We start from the raw sequence: 23,218 nt of genomic DNA on the forward strand, positions 1-23,218 counted from the left end.
CATCAAAAAGTTTAATCCCAGCACTCAGGAGGGAGAGGCACGCAGATCTCTGTGGGTTCGAGGCCAGCCTGGTCTATAAAGAGTTCCAGGACAGGCTCCAAAGCTACACAGAAAAACCCTGTTCCGAAAAACCAAAAAGTTGAAAGGCTACTTTTTTGTTTGTTTGTGTTCTGGACAAGGATTTACTCTGAAGCACAATTAATAAAAACTCAGAGAGAGATGGAAGTGGCAAGCACAGCTTCTGTAAAACTCTCATCATGAAATGGCCATGTGAACTGATCTGGGCTCCAGCAAGTTCAGAGCCAGTTCGGCAGTGGCTTGTAGACAGCCTGACCTGGGAGAGCAGTTTGTAGGCAGTTAGTGGTTTCACCTAATCAGCATCTGCTAGGGGACTGATGTGAGGCTTGCCAAGAAGACTTGTGCATGCTTGCTATGTGTGTGTGTGTGTGTGTGTGTGTGTGTGTGTGTGTAGGTCAGTTGGTTCTGTCCTTCAACCTTCATATGGGTTCCCAGGATTGAACTCAGGTAGTTAGGGATGCTCAGCAAGCACTTTACCTGCCAAGCCCTCTTGTTGGCCCAAATGAGGTTTTTAAGAAGAATTTTATTTTCTACTTCTTTTGAGGCAGGGCTTTCTGTATCCCAGGCTAGCCCTGACTTCACAGCAGTCCCTCTGCCTCAGCTTCCCTAGTGCCACCACATCTGGTCTGTCATTGTTATTTTATTTATGATCCCTCGTTATCATGTTTTAAACTGATATTTGTTTTGGAGTGTGAGCTTATTATTTGCATGAGTTAATTATTTTTTTTTCTAAAAACTCCCAATATATATGTAAATCACTTTCCCTAGTCTCTTCATGGCCAGAACTTTTTAAAATAAATATTAGACCTGGGAAAAGAAACTCTGAATTCAACACATTATGTAATCTTGTTTTTTTTTTTCTTTTGGGGTTTGTTGTTATTTGTTTTTGTAAGCCTATCTTTTTAGCCCAGGTTGGCCTCCAGCTTGCAGCAGTCTTCCTTCCAGACCTGCCTGCCTAAGGCTGTTTCTTCTGTTACTGGAGGTTGGCCCTAAGACCTCCTGCATGCTAAACAAGCACCGGTCCAATGAGCTACATTCTCAGTTCTTTACAGTGCCTGGTTCACGGAATTGATGGGCTCCCTTTTGCACAGTGAAACAGAAAGAAGCCTGACCGGGCCGGGTGGTAGTGATACACATAATTCCAGCAGAGGCAGGGGAATCTCTGTGAGTTCAAGACCAGCCTGGTCTACAGAGTTAGTTATAGTACAGCCAAAACAATATAAAGAAACCCCACCTCAAAAACAAACAAACAAACAAAAGCCCTAACCCCTCTACATATATTTGTGTGTGGTTTCAGCAAGCTTACTTATATCCTTGCTTAGAATCTAGGAAGCAACCTGCCTGTCTCCTCTCAGCTTCAGTTAATTCTGCTCACCTGTATTTTCCAAGTTTTTTTTTTACACTAACTTTTAATCATACTGTTACTGAAAAAAAAAATATTTGATTTTTGAAAAATGGTCTCACTTTGTCATCAACACTGGCTTGGAACTTACCAGGTAGCCCAGGCTTGAATCCAACTCACAGCAAACCTCCTGCTTCAGCAAAGCTTTTAGAGAAGGATTTTCAATGTCAATGGCACTCTGGCAAAAATGGCCAACATTTCTAAACTCTTCCAATTTTCTTTAAGAATGTGGCAAGCACCACAGTGACACAGTACTTCTCTGTGTGACCAGGGAAAGTGGCATGATGACAGGAAGTGGGCAGACTAAGCCTATTTTCTAGAAAAAGACTAAAAGTGCCAGAAGACTGTGCCGAGGCGTGAGTGTTCTGAGCCTGTGGGCAGAGCTAAAGCAGAGACCTGGCTAGGAAGGGAGCTGAGAGGAGAGGCAGATCTACTTCTCTGCGGTCTTTGTTATGAGGATGATAAAAGAAACCAATAAAATCATGAGGTTCTATTCATTTGGACAACAACAACACACAGGTGGGCCTGGAAACTACCTCTGCATGGGGGCAGCAGAAGTTGTTGCCGGAAGTGTTTGGAGGGTTTGCTGCTGCTTTTGCTCTCAGGATTAAGGGCTCCTATGCATAGGAATTCTATCCTTAAGCTCCTAAAAGTTTTATGTGCAAATGAGTCCCCCAGGGATGGAATCAAAAGGCAAAATTTAGGCTAAGAATGTAGCAGCTAAGAAGGTAGAGTGCTGGCCTTGCACAATGAATGAAGCCTTGGGTTTGAGCTCTAGAATTGTATGAATCAGGTGTGGTAGCCCACACCTGTAAACCAGCACTGAGGAAACTGAGGCAGAAGAACTGTTGTGAGTCTGAGGGCAGCCTTGGGCTTTATGTGTTCCTGGCAGTCCTAGAATAAGAGTGAACCCCTTTCCAAAATCGACAGCCGACTTTGATTTAGCAGGTCTAAGGTGCTGGTTCTGACCTGCAACACAACTGATTCCACAGTATCAACACTCCATCCTGGTGTTCTGACCTATCAACCAAGGCCAGTGACAGAGCTGGGCAGAGATGAACAAACAACAGAGATGAAGTAGGACTAGCCAGTTCAATTCCCAGTGGGCAGAAGCTGCTGATTCTCGTGGATAACAGGGGAAGACAGTGAAGGTTTGTGGAGGTTGTCTGGGACAAAGGGCTGAGGTGCCTATTTAACATATCAACTGGACTTGGCCATTAGGTTCTCCCAGCATCTGTCAGTCCCTACCTGTTACAGGGTATAGCTGGCACACCCTGAACTCTCCAGCCCAGAGGCTGGTCTGCCCTTCCCCCAGAGGCTCTTCCCTACATGATCCAGGCATTTTGGACCTTTGTCCTCCTGGTTGCAGCACCTGGTTTCCCTCTCTCCTGTCTCCTTCCCTGTCTCTCATAGCTCAGTCTGGTCATGCCCACTCTGGACTTTATTTTAGATATCCCTGCCTCTGACTACGCTCTCTCCCACATATATCTATAAATTTTTTCCTCTACCATACCTAGGAGCAGTCATGTCCTTTCCTTTCCTTTTTATTTCTTTTTTTTTTTTTTCATTCAGCATCTTTCTCTACAATTTAAAAACATCTCCAGGGGCATTCAGTCTGAGGACTTGTAGAAACAGGATAGCCCATTTGGTCTGAGGATTTCTTTTTTTGTTGTTGTTTTTCGAGACAAGGTTTCTCTGTAGCTTTGGAACCTGTCCTGGAACTTGCTCTTGTAGACCAGGCTGACCTACGAACTCAGAGATCCGCCTGTCTCTGCCTCCCAAGTGCTGGGATTAAAGGAGTGCCCCACCACCGCCCGGCCTTGGTTTGAGGATTTTGTAGAATCCGTAGGTCCTGAAGAATGAAGATTTGAAAGCAAGGCCATGGCTAAACACCTGAAGTTCATTGCCAGGACTGTGATAATTCAGGAGGGGAACGTGGAAGATGTATACAGACCCTGAACAGAATCCTCACTACAAATGGGCTTACTTAAGTCATAAAGCAACTGTGCTTCTATGAGAAGCACTGCCGCCACTGCCGCCAGCGGGAGAGCTATGAAGATCTACAACATGGAAATGGCTCGAAAGATTAACTTCTTGATGCAAAAGAACCAGGCAGGTCCATGGCTGGGCTGCTAAGTTCTGTGGACAGAAGGCCCATTTTAGTTCGGTGTCTAACTGTTCTTATCCAACCCCAATCTCTGTTACCTTTCTTTACAATAAACTTAATCATGTGTGAACAAGAAAAAATATATCTCCTAGGGCTGGAGCTCAGTGGTTAAAAGCACTGGCAGCTCTTACACAGCAACAAGTTTGATTCCAGCACCCACAATGCAGCTTACAACTATCTACAACTCCAATTCTAGAGGATGTGATACCCAATTCCAGCCTCTGTGAATATTCCATGCACATGGAGCACAGACATGCATATAGGCAAAACACACATATACATAAAATAAAACTACACTAAGTAAAAAGAAAACCCTCCAAGTATTGCCAAATATGTCCTGGAGTGCAAACTATCCCTGGTGAGATCAACGAGTGGAAGTTTACCTCTAAGAAACAAAGGGGAAGAAAGAAAGTATAATTTTCCATGGAAATAAGAGATGAAATGCTGGGGAATGGAGTGAACAAAACATCAGACAGCTCTTAGATATCAGCAAGTTCTGAGGATTAGAGAAAATGAAATACTGAGACGTGGAGCTGGTGAAATAAGTACACCACCTGCTGCAAAGCCTGACCACTAGCCCAATCCCTAGCAGCCACTCTGGAAGGAGAGAACCAACTCCTACAAGTTGTCTTCTGACCTCTATGTGGGTACCCACGCTCCTCCCTACCCTCCCCCCCCCATAAAAATAATACAAAAATTATACTAATCTTTTAAAAGTTTAAACCACTGGAAGAGTTCTAGAAAAGGTTTTACAAGAATAAGGGGATCCAAGTGTGGTACACACCCATAATCCAAGTACTTGGGAGGTAGAGGCAAAAGGATCATAAGTTCAAAGTCATCCTCAGCATCCTCAACTATGTGGGAAGATCAAGGCCAGGAGATCAAGAATACAGGATAGCAACCCAAAACCACACAGCAAATAGAAAAAAAGGGGGTGGGGAGAGGCGGGAAAGAGAGGCCATGGGACAGATCTGTGTGGTGGGGCACAGCCGCAGTGCTAGCTAGTATCTGGGACGCAGAGGTAGGAAGATCACCAAAGGTTCGAAAGCTGTATATCAAGAATCTGTCTCAAAATAGAAACACACACACACAGTAGGAGGGAAGAAAAATACAGAATGAGAATGGGGACAGAGGTGGGGGTAAAAGGCTTGCCCTAGCATGCTGGAAGCCGGGGTTTGAATCCCAATACCACAAACACACAAATAAAATAAAGATACTAAAATGAGACAAGCATGGTGGCACACTCCTATTAATACCAACATTTGGGAGACAGATACAAGCAGATCTCTATAAGTTCAAGGCCACTCTGGCCTACACAGCAAGTTCCAGGCCAGCCAGGGCTACACTATGAGACTACCTCAAACAAAGCAAACAAAAGCCTCAGTTTGGAGTAAAGCTGCCCTGACAGAAAATTCTCTGCTGCTGGAAAGTGAAAACACAATTCCAGCACTCAGGAAACTGAAGCAGGAAAACTGTTCCAAGTTTAAGGCTGGCCTGGGCTGCATGGAAAGAGCAAACAACAGCGAAAGCCATCAAGTATAAGAATATAAGGAGGCTGGGTGTGGTGGCATATGCCTTTAATCCCTGCGTGAGAAGGCAGGGCCAGCCAGGGCTATAAAGTGAGGCCTATGCATGCTCTCAAAAAACAAAAGGGTTGGGAAAAGGGATACAGTGGCACTGCTGAGACACCAGTAATTCAGAAGAGGAGGCATGACGATGTGGAGCCATCCAGTTTGGGCTATATACAACAACAACAACACAACAAAACCTGTCATTTCCTCAAAAAGTGAGAGCTAGGGAGATGGCTTTGGAGTTAAGAGCACTTACTGCTCCTGCAGAGGAGGATCTGGGTTCAGTTCTCAGCACCTACATCAGTTGGCTTACAACCACCTCTAACTCCAGTTCTAAGGAATCTGGTACCCTCTTTCTCTGCACAGACATGGCACACATAAACACATGCAGGCACACACTAACACACGTAAGTAAAAATAAACAAGTCAATCTTTTTTTTTAAGGGTGCGTGAGATGGCTCAGTGGTAAAAACACTCATCACACAAGCATAAGGGCCTGAGTTTGATTCCCAAGAATCCATATAAAAGCTGGACACACAAAAAGAGCCCCTGTCATCCCGGCATTCATACCTACAGAAGGCAGGGAGGTAAAGAATCCCTCAGAGTGCAGGGCCAGCTAGTTGCCATATGCAGGGGAAACAGAAGACAGACAGGGTGGAAAACAAGGTGGAAAGCGAGGACTAACAAGTAGGGGACTGGGGGAGGCTGGAACTTTGACCTGGATATGATTGGCAAAAGTTTGTAATCCCAGAACTCAGGAGGACAGTTAAGAGTTCTAGGCCAGCCTGGGCTAAAGGGGGAGGAGAGGGTGGAGAGAAAGAGTGTGAATTAGCTGTTACTTGTATTGATAGCATTGTTTCAAATTTCTCTGATTATAAGACTCTGTGGCTCAAGCCTATAATCCCAGCAGTTAGTAGACACAGGAGCATCAAGAGTTCAAGGTCATCCTCCCTCACAAAGTTTGGAGGTCAGTCAGGGCTACAAGAAAGTCTCAAAAACACACACACACACAAAGTTATTTTGATGAAACGGAACACACAGCTCTACCTGATATGCGTTATCTGTTAACGTGCTCAGGATACTGCTCTCTCTGTGTGTGCATGACCCGGGTTGAAAGAGCAGAGTGGTGGAGCTAGGTTACAACATAAAAGGAGCTGAGTGCAGTGGCTCACATTGACTGCCTCAAGTTCCAGGCCAGCCTTGGTCTCAAAAACTACAAACACCATGAAGTAAAGGACAGAGACAGCAAGTGCAACAAAGCAAAAAGGCTGCCTGATGGAGTGCTGGCCTAGAATGCACAAGGCCCTGGGTTCCACGTGGGAGAGAAGGGGAGGGGAAATGTGTGGACTGAATCTGAGGTGCTGCTGCCAAGGGGGATGGGTTCCTAAGAAGCAAACTGACAGCAAGCTGCTTATACTACCCTAACAGTAAACTTTCCTGCTGGTTCTTATCTAAGTTGAGAACTGATTAAAATACAGGAAGCTGTCCTTAACTCACCATCTAGGGGATAGAGAGACCTCGGAGTGTCTACTCAGATCCCAGAGCATATTTGCAGAGAACTCTATTTTTCACTCACTAAAATGGTGGAGAGCTTATACACGGTTTTATCTGTCCTTTGTACAGATGACCAGCTGGGGAAGGGAGGGAAAGCATGCTAAGTTTTAAATAGCTCCTGAGTGTCCGGGGGAGGATAGTTCCTCTCAACTCCGCTCAAGATCTTTTAAGGGAAGGCAGAATGCCTCCGTGAATGCAAAAGAAAAGAATCCATCCTACATAGAACTTACCAAGAGGAAGAAGTTATTAATACTCTCCCGAAATATACAAGTTATGCTCCACACTTTAAGTTCCTTCATCCCAACCCGTGCCTTCAAGCACCTTATCCCAGCCTGAGCAAAAAGGCAACAGTTACCAAGCATTCAAAGCTTATCATCTGTCAGCTGGGGCAAAATCTCTGGGAATACCAGTAAATGTCATCACTGCAGGTCGCCAGGCATCAGGCAACTGCAGCCAGCCACAGCCCGGGAGTGCCAAGCCTTCCCAAAATAGCTATGACTATACACAATGCTCATCAAACACCTCACATACAAACCCTCAAATAAGGAGTGCTGAAATAGGGGCCACTACTCAGACTGTGGCAGAGGTAAACGAAGATGCCACTGATTAAAAGCCATGCGGTCTTAAATGACTGACGGAGTCCGGAACAAATTTAAATATGACTTGCTCTCCCTTAAAATAGTATCAATATGACTGTCTCAAAACCAAATCTCACCACCTGTTTTTAAGCCGCTGTCCCCAAAACAAGTAGACTTATTCACTGCAAAATCAATCAAACAAACAAAAAAAAACCAGAAAAATATGAACCCCAGTAACCAAAAAGACAGCAGTGAATATCTAGCAATACAATTTTATCTGATCACAGAAAAACCAGCCACCTACTTTCATTTCCCAGCCCAAGTCTTAAAGATATCTTTTTTTTCTGCATGAATTTTAAAGAGCCTTCTACATTTTAAACTCCTTGTCTGGGAGTGTAGTTCTTGCCCACTCCATGTGATAGGCCCCAGGCTTGAGCTCCATCACGCTAAATTAATTAAATTAAAACAGAGATATAAGGGGTTTCTTAGCAGTCACCGACTTTCGTATTCTAAATAGTCTATGAATTTTCTCGCTTGAAAGCACAGTATTTAAATACTTGGTACAGATTTTCCATTCTGTCTTTTAAAAGTGCAGTTCCTGAGGGATGAGGATATAGTGTTACTTTGTAACACAATATGAAATTGCCCACTTCCCGAGTTTCAAGAAACATTATTATGTTAGTCTTTCAATGTTCTCCAAACCAGTGTTTTTGAACCCTCACCACCTTAGCCAAAAGGCCCCCGTAACGTTTTTCAACCTTCTTAAATATTAGGAACCTAATAGATGTGCCTTTTTATTCATTGTGCTGTTCCTCTCCGCCTCCTTCAAAATCTAGTGATCAATGAGATAATAGGGGAAGCTGATTTGTTTCCAAAAGAAAAGGAAGGAATGAACGGAAAGCGGGGCGGGAAGAGGGAGGAATGTGGCTCCAGGTCTTTTTTGCACTTTGTTGATAAACGCCGGCTTTAAGTGAGATAACTTGAGTCCGCTTAAGCCTCTGGGAAGCCACTGCCATAAAACTGATTGAGAATCAGAATCAGGCATTGCGGCAGAGCTTTTCGGAAGTTTGTAGCTGCTGGGTCTGGCCGGGCGCACACTTCGGGGTGACCCCGATGCCCACGACCTCATGTGCAACCCCTCCCGGTAGGGTCCCCAGCAGCGGGTCCCGCACCGGGTCCCACCTGGAACCTGAGCTGGCACACACATCCAGGTAACCTCACACCGGCGCGCGACCCCAGCCTCGCAAGTCTCCGGCGGCCCGAGGGGGGTGCTCCCGCCCTCACCCCACAGGCCCCGGCCTCCGCCGGCTCGCGCCAGCTTGGCCCGCCGCGCCCCTCTCGGCCGGAGCTCGGGCCCCGTTACCCTCACCCGCCGCTCACCGAGCCATGGCCGTCCGCCGCCCCAGCCGCGTCGTCCTGCTGCAGCTCCGCAGTCATGGCCGAGGCGCCCCTCTGTGCGTAGCCCCACTCTCGTCGTCCTCGTTGTCGCCGCGGCCGCCACCGCCGCCACCGCCGCCCCCGAAGCCCGGGAGCACCGGGAGGCACCGCCCACACGTCCCGCCCCCGCCCCAGGCGCGCTAGAGGCCCCGCCCACACCAGCCCGCCGCCAACACTTCCCCCACCCCCCCACGCAGCACGCGGCCGAGGCTCCGCCCACAGCGCGCGCAGGAGGACGTCCTCCCCACCCCCCATCCGCTGGCTCCCACCCCTCCTGCAGCTTGTGCCGGTGGCCCCGCCCACACGCTCCACCCTCACACCCGTGGTCCCCCTGAGGCCCCGCCCACGCCGCCTGTTCACGCCCGCAGCGCGCGCCGGAGGCCTCACCCACACGCCCGCCCACCCTCCTTCGTTTGCGTGAGCTCAGGACCGAGCGTCTCCGCGTGCTCCAGCCCACGTGACCGCAGCCGGGCACTGAGTAGCGGGTCAGCGTGGCGGAGCCCGCGGTTGCCATTTCCGTATTTGGTGCCCAGGAAGTGGGTGACGAGGTAGGTCTCCGAGACTCCTTCTTTCTCCATCCTCACTGACTGACCCTTGCGTCTGCGTCCGGCCCGGCCCCAGGCCCCCATAGGCTCTGTGAGGGTGCTGGGTTCCTTGTGCTGACAGACTTCAAACCAGGCTTTCTAGCCATTTCTTAGTTTGGGGACGCTAAGGGAGACCTAGGCTGACTCCATTGATTTCTGCAAAGACAACCGAGCGGGCCAAATGACTCGTAGAGCTCAGCATGGTGTCCTTAATCCTAAATAGAGTGGCCAAATGTTCTAATTTTCCGTTTTCCCTGTATGTGTAACCTGTGTTGAGCCTACTGCACTAAGCCACATCCCCGCCCATCTTAATGTTTAGAAGGAGGGTTTTATTGGTGGTGGTTTAGGCTTGGAATTTTGAGACAGGGTCTCACGAAACTAATACTAGCCTCTGTAGTGGCCAAGACTGGCCTTGAACTCTTGATCCTTTGTCTCCACCTGGTCTTGTATGATGTTAAGTCTATCATGCTTAGCAATGTTTTACTTTGGGACCGTCTCATTAAGTTGCCCTCACTGGCTTTGAACGTTCTGTGCTTCTGCCTTAGCCTCCTATGTGACTGGACCTTTGTTTACCAGGTACATCGTTAGGACTCTCTGAGGAATAGAACCATTAGACTTTATAAAATTATTAAGGGATTAGTTAGGTTGACTTACACAATCAAAATGGGGTGCTTCAAGTGTCTGCACACGATGGAGAACCAAAGAAAAAAGCAGTAGGTGCCTTAACAATTGTAAACCATCTGATATGGTTGCTGGGACTCAAACCCAGGGCCTCTGCAACAGCAGTATGTGCTTTTAACCACAGAGTCAACTCTCCAGCCCCCAAGGTGGAGCCACAGTTAGGTATTCATGCACCTTTCGGAAATCCTGTCAAAGATCAGCGAGTCACTGTTTTGAAGCGATTTCCTCCAAATTAAACCTACTTTGGAGGTGGCTCCTTAAGTTCAGGAAAGTAAACAACTCAAAGGTTTCAGGTCTCTTCAAAAGCGATCTGAAACTGACCAGATCCACTAGGTCCCTTGTAGCACCAATAACAAAAAACCCAGAGACAGAAATTGGGGTTGAACCCCAAAACCAGAATAGCAAAGCAACCAAGTCACTAGAGAAGTCTGATCTCTTCCAAGGCTGGGCGACCGTAAACTAGGCAAAGCCTCTCTCTCCTTCATTTTATATTCCCTCTAGTGCTGGAATTAAAGGTGTATAATTCCCTAGGACTGAGATTAAACAAATCCCCCTCCTGGATTTGTTCCTGCATTGTTTGCACGCAGCCCAGGGTGGCCTTGAACTCACAAAGATCCACCTGACTCTGTCTCCCAAATCCTAGGATTAAAGGTATGTGTCCCTATTGCCTGACCTCTAATGACCTGGTAGCTTTGCCTCTGGTCTTCGGGCAAGATTTACTTATTGAAATACAAACAATACATCACTAGAATTCCTCCCTCCCCAAGCATATAAAAACAGTAAGAACTACTAAGAGATGCTCTCAGATAAACTGAACAGCCTAGAAGAGGCTCGGTTACCTGGAAAGAGACCCACTCCAACTGTCTGGCTGCCTGCAATTTGTGTGGTGTTTAAGGTTTCCAGCTTTATTGAAGGGTCTCCCACGTTGGCATGGGCTTTATTTGTGAGTTATTTCTGCTCCTATAAGTGTCCCTCACCAACACTTCTCTAAGTAGCCCCAATAAAACTCATTGGTTTGCCAAGTTGGACTTGGCATCAGTTCTCTATCTGGCGTGAGGAGATATTTGTTCTTATTTCCCTAGGAACAGTGTCACACAATATCACTGAAAGAATGATAAGACATGAAATTAGGAGGAAGCCTTGTTGTAAAGTGGGAGTGGGATAAGAGAGGATAAAAGGTGACTATGGTTAAAACACAGAATATACATGTATTAGAGGTGGAACATAATGGCCCATGCTTTTAATCCTAGCACTCAGGAGGCAAAGGCAAATGGATCCTTATGAGTACAAGGCCAGACTAGTCTATGTAGTGAGCTCCAGAACAGCCAGAGTTACACAGTGAGACTCTTGTCTCCAAAACCAAAAACGGGAGTTGGGGAGTTGAGAATGAAAGGAGGCCTGGATGTGGTGGTGCATACTAATATCCCAGCACTTGGGAGACTGAGGTAAGAGAATTGATGTGAGTTTGGGACGAGACTAAGGCTAACCGTATAGTAAGTCCAGGCTAGCCTGGGATAAATAAACAAAAGCCTATCTCCATAAAGAATGGACAAAGGGCAGCAAGCAAGAAAGATAGACTCCGGAGTTCAAAGGTCTCTATGGACTAAGTTGTTCTTAGGAGAATGTGTCACTATGATTTCTAGGCTGGCGTGCCTCTCTTACTCCTACTGCTCCAGCCTCGCAGTGCTGAGATCACAGGCCTGTGCCATTGGCCTGGCAGGAACAGGCTTTTATTGGAGAAAAATATACACCCTTAGATTGGAAAAATACATCATCACGTTCAGAATTGAGCACATTCCTGGGAATGCTCAGATTGAACTCATATAACCTGTTCAAAATAACGGCAGGGGTCTGGGGAGATGGCTCAGTTGTGGAGAGGCTCTTGCTGCCAAGCCTGAGGAAGCTAGTTTTCCCAAGACTCTCATGATGGAAGGCCACTGACCCCTGCAAGCTGTCCTCTGAGCTCCAGACACTTGCTGTGGCACACAGCACATAATCGCACACACTCCTCAAAAAATGAATAGATGTGATAATAACAATTCTATGTGTCCCTCTCTCTCTCTCTCTCTCACACACACACACACACACTCAGGCAGACAGGAAAGCCTCTGGGTGGAGAATTTCGTATTATAATGTGCAAAGTTTATCCTAGGACTCAAAAAGAGTAAATCCAAATGAACCAGCTATTTTTAGTTGACTCCTTGTTTCTCGGGAGGCTGTTATCTGAAATAACAATGACTGTTTTGAAGGTTCCATAAGCAGCCCTTTACTGGGGCAGCAGTCTTTCCTCTCCCTATACTCTACCTCTGAAGCATGGGTGTTTACCCCTAAAAGTATCTGCCTAGAGGCTAACAAAGGCTCCAGAGATCAACCACAGTTTTGAAAAGGAAATCAAAACAGAAACCAAAGTTCTACAAAGGGTGTGTGTAGCTTTACTCAGAAACAGCAGGTTGCAGTCACAGTATGACTATTGGTTGGAACTCTTATAGCAAAGCATCCAGGCTTCTCTGGCTTTAGAAACTGTGAACCAAGATTTCAAAACAGACACACAGAGTGAGGGAAGGAATGGAAGCCAATAAGAAAGACAGAAAACTATAAACCAGACCCACCTGTGCTAGAAGACGGTGGAGAATGGCTGGCTGGTGCCATCACCCTGCGATCCCAGTACTCAGGATGCAGAGGCGTGAGGATTACTGCAAATTTGAAGCTGGTGTGGGTGGGCTACTTAAACTAGGTCATCCTTTATTAAATCCCTGCTTCAAAAAAGAAGGAAAGGGAACGGAAAAGAGTGCATATATGAATCTCAATAACTACTAAATAAAAAGGCAAAACCTATAAGTAATAATAAGTAATATTATTACTAATAAGTAATGAAGATAGAGATGTAAAATCAAAGGCAGGAGTTTCAGAATATAGTTCCTTTAGCAGGGGCCTTACCTAGCAGGTGGGAAGTCCTAGCCTTGATTCTTAGCACAATATAAACAAGGCGGAGGTACACTGGAATGTTTGCTTAGTATGCAGATGCCCTGGGTTCAAATTCCAGCGTCTCCTACATGGGGCGTGAAGGTGTGCTTTGCCTGTAATCCAGCACTAAGGAGGTGGGAAAAGGAGAATCAGAAGTTCAAGGTCATCATCAGTTGTGTTTGAGTTTGAGGTCAACCTATCTAAAAAAACAAATAAAGCAAAGCAAAAAAGGAAGAAGAAACAAAAGCTATGAGAAGCAATCTGGGGCTGGGCTGTAGTGGTGTACACCTTTAATTACGGCACCTGGGGGGTAGATTCAGGCAGATCTCTGTGAGTTTGAGGCCAGCCTGGTCTGCAGAGAGTTCTAGGACAGCCAGGGGTACACAGGGAAATCTCGTCTTAAAAAACAAAACAAAACAAACAAACCAAATGGGAAGCAGATAATAAGATGAGAGATCTGAATCTGTTAATGTCAATGATTACTTTAAATATTAATGACTCAAACATTCTAATTAAAAGGAAGATCTTACCGAATTGGCATTTAAAGAGCAAGCACTTAACAACCATTTTCTGCTGGGAAATTGACTTCTGTGCACAGCTATTTCACTGGTGAAGTCCCTGTTCTCAGTTTTATTTACCTTTGAGTACCTTGAACACTCTCTGAATTCACACATAGATTTAATTTTTGGTTAATCGTTTTCTGTTTTTCCTTATTTTTTTCTCAGAGCTTTAGTCAAGATAAGCCAGGACACTCAAGGTCTTTTAAAGACCACTCCTGTAATCCCAGTACTCAGGAAGTGGAAGAAAGAAGTTCAAGGTCATCCTCAGTTATTAATTTTTTAAAATATTTTTTATGGTTTATTTAACTTTATTTTATGTGCATTGGTATGAAGGTGTCAGATCCCCTGCAACTGGATCTTCAGACAGTTGTGAGCTGCCATGTGGGTGTTGGGAATTGAACCCGGGTCCTCTGGAAGAGCAGTCAGTACACTTAACCACTGAACCATCTCTCCAGCCCCCCCCCTCAGTTATTAATTTTGAAGCCAGACTATCTAAAATAAAACAGAAACAGAAGAACAAAGGAACAGTAACCAATACAACAAACAACCTCAAATATCTAAGATATTGCACTAGCTAGCAACCCATTTCTTTCCCATTACACTGTTCTAATGCAACACCAGCAAAGCTGGAAGAGTTCTACTTCTTGGTGTGGACAGTATTAACAATGATGGCATCTTTTTGCTAGTCAGACCTTAGGTTGTCCAACATCTTGACATCTGTCATCATGGATCGCCATTGGCATCAGTTGGCCTCAGTTTCTATCAACAGTAAACAAAGGGCTGCATGTAAGGAAATCCCATTGAGGGGTGTTTTGGGGATCAAGAGAGAAGGAAGAGAAGCAAGATTGAAGAGAAGGAGAGATTGGCTTACAAGATAGGGTAATGACCTCAGCTGAACCATTTTGGTGTTGGATTAGCCCTAAGTGCGAAGGGAGACTGAGCTGGCCATTGTGCAATTCCTACAGGAAGTAGCTAATTATTGGTTCTTAGGTCCCAATGCTATCTCTTTAAACCTGTGTGCAAGCAGGACCCATAATTAGGTCCTGTCATTGGTACTTGTGAAGGGGGAAATGTAGGACCTAGCCATGACAAGCTCAATAGAGGCCTGAGTCTCAGTAGTGTAGAGGTACATGCCTGTACACTTGAGAGCCTCAGCCTGGGCAGCATAGCGATACTTTCTTGTGTATGTGTGTGTTCCCAGTGGTGGCAGCAGGAAAACTCCAGGGACTCATTGGCTAGGGAGTCTGACTAAAAACAAGAAAAAAGAAGGAAAGAAAAGAAAAAGTAAAAAATGACCTGATGTTGATCTCTGGCTTCAGCACACATGGGAAGGCACATATTCACACCTGTACACACAAACACACTTAAACCTGTGTGCATGCACACATGCACATACATAGACATGAAATGACCGGAGCTTATCTTGACTGCCTCTGAAGTCATGGGCAATGGGAACAGGCACTAGTATGTGTTTGAAACATTATGGTGACTGTCATATGTGGCCACATCTACAAACAAGAAGCTCAAACAAAAGCAAACAGGCTTACTTGTATATGGCCAGCATGAATTTCCATCAAATGATTATCTTCTGCTTTTTTAAAATTGATATTTATTGAGCTATACATTTTTCTCTTCTCCCTTCCCTGCTTCTCCCCTCTAATTCTCCCCCAAGGTCCCCATGCTCTCAATTTACTCAGGAGATCTTGTCTTTTCTACTTTCTACTTCCCATGTAGATTAGATCTATGTAAGTCTCTCTCAGTGTCCACATTGTTGTCCAAGTTCTCTGGGATTATGATTTGTAGGCTGGTTTTCTTTGCTTTATGTTTAAAAACCACCTATGAGTGAGTACATGTGATAATTGTCTTTCTGGGTCTGGGGTACCTCACTCAAAATGATGTTTTCTAGCTCCATCCATTTGCCTGCAAAATTCAAGATGTCATGTTTTTATGCTGTGTAGTACTCCATTGTGTAAATATACCACATTTTCCTTATCCATTTGCTTCAGTCAAGGGGCATTTAGGTTGTTTCCAGCTGCTATGAACATAATTGAGCACATGTCCTTGTGGCACAACTGAGCATCCTTTGGATATATACCCAAAAGTGGTATTACTGGGTCTTGAGAAAGGTTGTTTCCTAATTTTCTGAGAAATCACTAAACTGACTTCCAAAGAGGCTGTACCAGCTTTCACTCCCATACAGTGCAGAAGTGTTCCCTTTACTCCACAACCTCTCCAGCATAAGTTGTCATCAGTGTTTTTGATCTTGACCATTCTTACAGGTATAAGATGGAACCTCAGAGTTGTTCTCATTTGCATTTTCCTGATGACTAAGGATGTTGAACATTTCCTTAAGTGTCTTTCAGCCATTTTAGATTCCTCAGTTGAGTTCTCTGTTTAGGTCTGTACTCCATTTTTTTTATTGGATTATGTGATCTTTTGGTGTCCAATTTCTTGAGTTCTTTGTATATTTTGGAGATCAGACCTCTGTCTGATGTGGGGTTAGTGAAGATCTTTTCCCATTCTGTAGGCTGTCGTTTTGTCTTGTTGACTGTGTCCTTTGCTTTAAAGAAGCTTTTCAGTTTCAGGAGGTTCCATTTATTGTTTCTCTCAGTGCCTGTGCTGCAGGGGTTATATTTAGGAAGTGGTTCCCTGTGCCAATGTGTTCAAGTGTACTTCCCACTTTCTCTTCTATAAAGTTCAGTGTGGCTGGCTTTATGTTGAGGTCTTTGATTTATTTGGACTTGAGTTTTGTGCATGGTGATAGATATGGGTCTATTTTCATTCTTCTACATGTTGATATCCAGTTATGCCAGCACCATTTGTTAAATATGCTTTCTTTTTTCCATTTGACATTTTTTGCTTCTTTATCAAAGATCAGGTCTTCAAAGGAGTGTGGATTAATATCTGGGTCTTCTATTCGGTTCCATTGGTCCTCCTGTCTGTTCTTATGTCAGTACCAGGCTGTTTTCAGTACTGTAGCTCTGTAGTAGAGTTTGAACTCAGGGATTGTGATACCTCCAGAAGTTCTTTTATTGTACAGGATTGTTTTGGCTATCCTGCGGCTTTTGCTTTTCCATGTGTAGTCGAGTACTGTCCTTTGGAGGTCTGTAAAGAATTTTGCTGGGATTTTGATGGGCATTGCACTAAATCTGTAGATTGCTTTTGGTAAGATTACCATTTTTACTATGTTAATTCTGCCTTCCCAAGACCATGGGAGATCTTTCCACTTTCTGGTGTCTTCTTCAATTTCTTTCTTCAAAGATTTAAAGTTCTTGTCACTTGTTTAGTTAGAGTTACTCCGAGATATTTTATGCTATTTGTGGCTATTGTGAAGGGTGTTGATTCTCTGATTTCTTCCCAGCCCTTTTATCATCTGTGTATTGGAGGGCGACTGATTTTTTGAGTTAATCTTGTATCCTGCTACATTACTGAAAGTGTTTATGAGTTGTAGAGGTTCCTTGGGAAAATTTTTGGGGTCGCTTATGTAAAACTATCATATCATCAGCAATTAGTGAGAGTTTGACTTCTTCTTTTCCGAAATGTATCCCCTTGATCTCCTTTTGGTGTCTTATTGCTAGGACCTCAAGAACTATATTGATTAGATATAGATAGTGGAGAACCTTGTCTTGTTCCTGATTTCAGTGGGACAGCTGGGAGTTTCTCTCCATTTAGTTTGATGTTGTCTGTTGGCTTACTGTATATTGCCTTTATTATGTTTAGGTATATTCCTTGTATTCCTGCTCTCTCCAAAACCTTTATCATAAAGGGATGTAATTTTTTTTAAAGATTTATTTATTTATTATGTATACAGTGTTCTTTCTGCATGTATGCCTGCAGGCCAGAAGAGGGCACCAGATCTTATTACAGATGGTTGTGAATCACTATGTGGTTGCTGGGAATTGAACTCAGGACCTTTGGAAGAGCAGGCAGTGCTCTTAACCACCGAGTCATCTCTCCAGCCAGCAAGGGATGTTGTATTTTGTCAAAAGCTTTTTTGGCATCTAATCAGATGATCATGTGATTTTATTTTTCAGTTTGTTTTTAATGTGAATTATGCTGACATATTTTCATATGTTGAACCATCCCTGCATCTGTGGGATGAAGCTGACTTGGTCATGGTGGATGATGGTTCTGATGTGTTCTTGGATTTGATTTTCTAGTATTTTATTTAGTATTTTTGCATCAATGTTCATGAATAAGATTGGTCTGTAATTCTCTTTCTTACTAATGTCTTTCTGTGGTTTGGGTATTAGGGTAATTGTAGCCTCATGAAAAGTGTTTGACAATGTTCCCTCTGTTTTTATTGTGTGGAATAATTTGAGGAGTATTGGTATTCTCCTTTTTTTTTTTCGAGACAGGGTTTCTCTGTGGTTTTGGAGCCTGTCCTGGAACTAGCTTCTTGTAGACCAGGCTGGTCTCGAACTCTCAGAGATCCACCTGCCTCTGCCTCCCAAGTGCTGGGATTAAAGCACTTGGTATTAGTTCTCCTTTAAAGTCTTGTAGGATTCTGAGCTGAAACCATCTGATCCTGGGCTTTTTTTTGGAGGGGGGGACTTTTGATGACTGTTTGTTTCTATTTTGTTGATTTCAGCTCTCAATTTGATTATTCCCTGCCCTTTAGTTCTCTTAGGTGAGTTTGTTTCTTTTTGTTCTAAAGTTTTCAAATGTTCTGTTAGTCCACTAGTGTGGGATTTTTCTAGCTTCTTTATGTAGGCGTTTAGTGATATGAACTTGCCTCTTAACACTGCTTTCATTGTGTCCCATAAATTTGGGTATGTTGTGTGGTCATTTTCATTATATTTTAGGAAGTCTTTAATTTTCCCCTTTATTTCTTCCTTTATCCATTGATGATGCAGGTGAGCATTGTTTAATTTCCATGTGTTTGTGGGTTTTCTGGAATTAGTAGTGCTGTTGACTTCTAGTTTTAGACTATTGTGATCTGATAAGGTACAATGGGTTATTCCAATTTTTTTTTATTTGTTGAGGTTTATTTTGTTACTGAGTATGTGGTCAGTTTTTGAGAAGGTTCCATGAGGTGCTGAGAAGAAGGTATATTTTTTGTTTGGATGAAATATTCTATAGATGTCTGTTAAGTCCATTTGAGTCATAACATCTGTTAGTTCTCTTATTTCTCTGTTCATTTTTTTGTCTGATTGACCTGTCCAGTGGTGAAAGAGGAATGTGGGGTTTAATATATGATTTAAGCCTTAGAAGTGTTTTTTGACATAGGAGGGTGCCTTTGTATTTGGGGCATAGATGTATGGATGTTCGGTATTGAAATTTCCTCTTGATGGATTTTTCCTGTGACTAATATGAAATGACCTTCTTTGTCTCTTTTGACTGATTTTAGCTTGAAGTCTATTTTCTTAGATATTAGGATAGCTACACCTGCTTGTTTCTTAGGTCTATTTGATTGGTATATTTTTTCACAGCCCTTTACTCTGAGACGATAGAAAGACACCACTTAAAGATCAGCTTTGGAATACAAACTGCTCAGAAGAATTTTGAGGTGGCTAGCTGAGATGGCCCTGCCTAACAGACTACTCTAGCCAGGACTCAAGCCCTGCACTGTACTGTTATTGCAGAGCCTGGGCAACGAATGATACAGCTACCTCTCCCAGGACTTGACAATTAATTCAAATTTTTCTTTTCAGGATCCCCTAAAGATACCATCACTTCCAGACAGCAGGAAGTAAATTTAAGAATACGACGTCTTGGTGGTGGCTTGGGCAGGACACACGTGCAGTACAAGATGATGGATGCAGAAGTAATAACTTTGCCAAAGAAGCATAAAAAGAAAAAAGACCGGAAGCCATTGCGAGAAGATGATGTAGCTGAAATACAACATGCTGAAGACTTTCTTATCAAACCAGAATCCAGAGTGGCTCAATTGGACACTTCTCAGTGGCCCTTGTTACTAAAGGATTTTGATAAGCTAAATGTAAAGACAACACACTATACGCCTATTCCTTGTGGTTCAAATCCTTTGAAGAGGGAGATTGGAGACTATATCAGGACAGGGTTCATTAATCTTGACAAGCCTTCTAACCCCTCTTCCCATGAGGTGGTAGCCTGGATCCGACGAATACTTCGGGTAGAGAAGACAGGTCACAGTGGCACACTAGATCCCAAAGTGACTGGTTGTTTAATTGTGTGTATTGAACGAGCCACTCGTTTGGTAAAATCACAACAGAGTGCAGGCAAAGAGTATGTGGGAATTGTCCGCCTGCACAATGCTATTGAAGGCAGCACTCAGCTTTCTAGGGCCCTAGAAACTCTGACAGGTGCCCTGTTTCAGCGACCCCCACTTATTGCTGCAGTAAAGAGGCAGCTTCGAGTGAGGACGATCTACGAGAGCAAAATGATAGAATATGATCCTGAAAGAAGATTAGGAATCTTTTGGGTGAGCTGTGAAGCTGGCACGTACATTCGGACACTATGCATACACCTTGGCTTGTTACTGGGAGTTGGTGGTCAGATGCAGGAACTTCGCAGGGTGCGTTCTGGAGTCATGAGTGAAAAGGACCACATGGTGACGATGCATGATGTACTCGATGCTCAGTGGCTGTATGATAACCATAAGGATGAGACTTACTTGAGGCGTGTTGTTTACCCTTTGGAAAAGCTGCTGACATCTCATAAACGGCTGGTTATGAAAGATAGTGCAGTGAATGCAATATGCTATGGGGCCAAGATCATGCTTCCTGGTGTTCTCCGATATGAGGATGGCATTGAGGTCAACCAGGAGATTGTGGTCATTACCACCAAGGGGGAAGCTATCTGCATGGCTATTGCATTGATGACTACAGCAGTGATTTCTACCTGTGATCATGGCATAGTAGCCAAGATAAAGAGGGTGATCATGGAGAGAGACACTTATCCTCGTAAGTGGGGTTTAGGTCCAAAGGCAAGTCAGAAGAAGATGATGATCAAGCAGGGCCTTCTAGACAAGCATGGCAAACCCACAGACAAAACCCCTGCCGCTTGGAAACAGGACTACATTGATTACAGTGATTCTGGCAAGGAGGCACTGGTTGCTGAAGCCATACAAGCCCCTCAGTTAACTGCGGCTGCAGTAAAAGCCACAAAAAGGAAGCGGGAGAGCGAGAGTGAAAGTGACGAGACCCCTCCAGTCGTCCCCCAGGTGATGGGGAAAGAAAAGAAGAAAAAGAAGGACAAGAAGCCTAAAACTGTGCCAGAAAGTGGGGGCGAAGCTGGGCATGGGGACAGTGATAGCAGCAAAAAGAAAAAGAAGAAGAAAGTAAAAGTGGTGGAAGAGGTATCTGAATAGTAAAAGCCACTTGAAGCATTATGTCAAGCTGGGAGGAGAAATGAAAGCCTTACTGAGAAAACATTTTGTTGAGGGAGTAGAACAGAGGACCCAAACAGAATAAAGTTCTGGTACACTTTTCCTGCCACTTGTGATCTCGGTGGTTAGGGTGTGGCCATCTTGTTCTGTCCTGTTTTAAGAGATGAAACGCAGGTTTTTTCCACTGACCCCTCTGCTTGCTTGAGGTGGGGAGCATACCTTCAGACATGAAACTGCCTAGTCACTGTTTTTGACTGTTTACTAGTGGCCATTTTAAACAATGCCATAGATAGTCCTCTCCTAGTTTGCTTTTTTTAATGTTTGTAAAAATTAAATCTGCTGAATAAAATGGTATAGAACCTTAAAAAAAAAAGGAATATGACATTCACATTCTCAAGAGGTAGGATGGGTGGTTTTTGGTCATTCAATGGGTTATGGATATTTGTCATTGTTTAGGGGGGTTGGTTACAAGTTGTTATTGGTTACAGTTAGGGGAAAAGCTAAACAAAAGAAATTAGATTCAAGGTTCTTGTTTTAAAAAGAAAAAAGGAGGATATAAATATAGAATAAAAGGGTAGATTATTGAATCTACTCTGCAAAGAAAAGGGGGAGGATATAGATATGGTAAGATAAAAAGGTAAATTATTGAATCTACTTTTAAAAAGCAACTATTAGTTTTAAATGTTTTACATTGGATTGAATTTTGTATATAGATACAAATTTGAAATTAATTTTGTTAGAATATACTATACATACGTTTTTACTGTTGTTCAAAGTATTGTACTTATTCAACTCATTTAACAATGATGCAAATTTCTAGTCCTTGAATTTTTATTACCAACTATTTAGGATAATAAGGAAATGCAGGTTAGTAGTTAATCACCTATTATAATTGAATTTATAGTCACATTAAATATGTTTTCAAGGTCAAACATAGATATATATTAGATAGACAGGTCATCTTCAAACACTTCAGAGATCTACAGACTATGGTATTTAAGGTGTTTTCATAACATAAGGCTTTTTATGATGGTGATATATGTCTGCTTCTAGCAGCACCAATCTACTTCAGAGAAGATAATGGGCATTGAAGAAACTCCACATGGAGTTTACTTTACTTGTGGCAAAAATAAGCCACCAGGCAAGAAAATGCCCTTGCCTTGACTGCTGACAGTATCCTGTCCTACTTGGACAAGCAGGACACAAAGAAAGTGACTGCCAAACATTGTCAAGGCAAGGGAGAACAGCCCTTCAGAATACCCTGTTTCACAGAAAAGTCTGTCGAATATGCTAAGCCTGTCTACTGAAGGTGGGTGCCCCAATGTTTCAGAAGAACTTTGAGTGACAGTCCAGGCAGCTAGCTCTTTCTGTCATTTCTCACAATTTTTTGGGATTTGCTTCTGGCACTTCCTGTTTACTCAGTTAATGTTATTTCTTTCTTAGGTCTCTGAGGGAGTTGAAGACTAGATAGTTATAGTTTTGTTTACCAGATGCAGAAAGCAAGTTATGATAGAAAGAAAATTAGGTACAAGAATTTGGACTCACAAAGATAGATATGGAGTATTTTCTCTGAATTTGTCAGATGCAAATGAACTAGACATTGTTGATGTATTTATAGCCTATATATACTGTATATAGTTATTGTACTTATTGTATATAATTTTCTTAGATTATAACCTTTATTTTAGACAAAAGGGGAAATATAATATTTATATTTTAATAAATGAAGTTTATCTGAAGATCAGTGCAAAACAGCCACACTAGTCAACCATACAAGCCAGGCAGTGGTAGCACATACCTTTAATCCTAGCAGGTATATTAGTAAGCCATAGAGGCCAGGTAGTAGTGGTACAAGCCTTTAATCCCAGCACTAGAGAGGAATATAAAGAGGGATGTGACAGAAACTCGCTCTCTTTTTCAGTTTGAAGATTTAATAGAGGTAAGAACTCTCTAGTGGCTTGGCTGCTTTGCTTTTCTGGTCTTTGGGTTGAACCCCAATATCTGTCTCGGTTTTTATTATTCATGCTCCACCTATTCTTAGTGATTTTACTACTAAGAAGTCACTTAAGAAAATTGGAAGACTTTGAATCAAGAGTTGAAGAAGCAAGAATGAAGAGGTTAGTGTGGGGTAGGTATCTAGTTGACAGCTGTACATTGAAAGGGATTGGAGTGGACAGGCGGGTGTGGGTTCGTGCTGGGAAACCCCAAGAGCAAAAGAAGGGTGATGAGACATACTGAAGAGTAACATGACTTTCAAATAATCTAAAAACATAGTATATAATAAAGTTTAGGGTCCAGTGATGGTGGTGTGCCAGGAATTAGAGGTCTTAAAC

The 23,218-nt window shown here is 43.5% G+C and overlaps 1 protein-coding gene and 2 pseudogenes across 12 annotated transcripts in view; 2 read left to right on the forward strand and 1 right to left on the reverse strand.

Annotated features, from left to right (window-relative positions):
* Positions 1-8,897, reverse strand: part of Usp28 (ubiquitin specific peptidase 28) — a 63,223-nt gene extending 54,326 nt beyond the window's left edge. For 6 of the 12 annotated variants that reach the window (XM_075966005.1, XM_075966001.1, XM_075965996.1 and 3 more), the window contains exon 1: positions 8,731-8,896. In XM_075966005.1, the coding sequence (XP_075822120.1) occupies positions 8,731-8,787 (57 nt within the window). In that variant the 5' untranslated portion in view covers positions 8,788-8,896. Of the gene's footprint in view, positions 1-8,730 lie in introns of all 12 variants that reach the window. The other 6 variants (XM_075966002.1, XM_075965997.1, XM_075966007.1 and 3 more) reach the window with 5 other exon arrangements.
* On the forward strand, positions 3,332-3,616 carry LOC142847064 (small ribosomal subunit protein bS21m pseudogene; annotated as a pseudogene).
* A 231-nt stretch (positions 8,898-9,128) lies between the features above and the next one.
* Positions 9,129-21,532, forward strand: LOC142846108 (H/ACA ribonucleoprotein complex subunit DKC1 pseudogene; annotated as a pseudogene).
* The last annotated feature ends 1,686 nt before the right edge of the window (positions 21,533-23,218 follow it).

The sequence above is a fragment of the Microtus pennsylvanicus genome, chromosome 3 (genome assembly GCF_037038515.1).
Source record: "Microtus pennsylvanicus isolate mMicPen1 chromosome 3, mMicPen1.hap1, whole genome shotgun sequence".
Lineage (NCBI taxonomy): Eukaryota > Metazoa > Chordata > Mammalia > Rodentia > Cricetidae > Microtus > Microtus pennsylvanicus.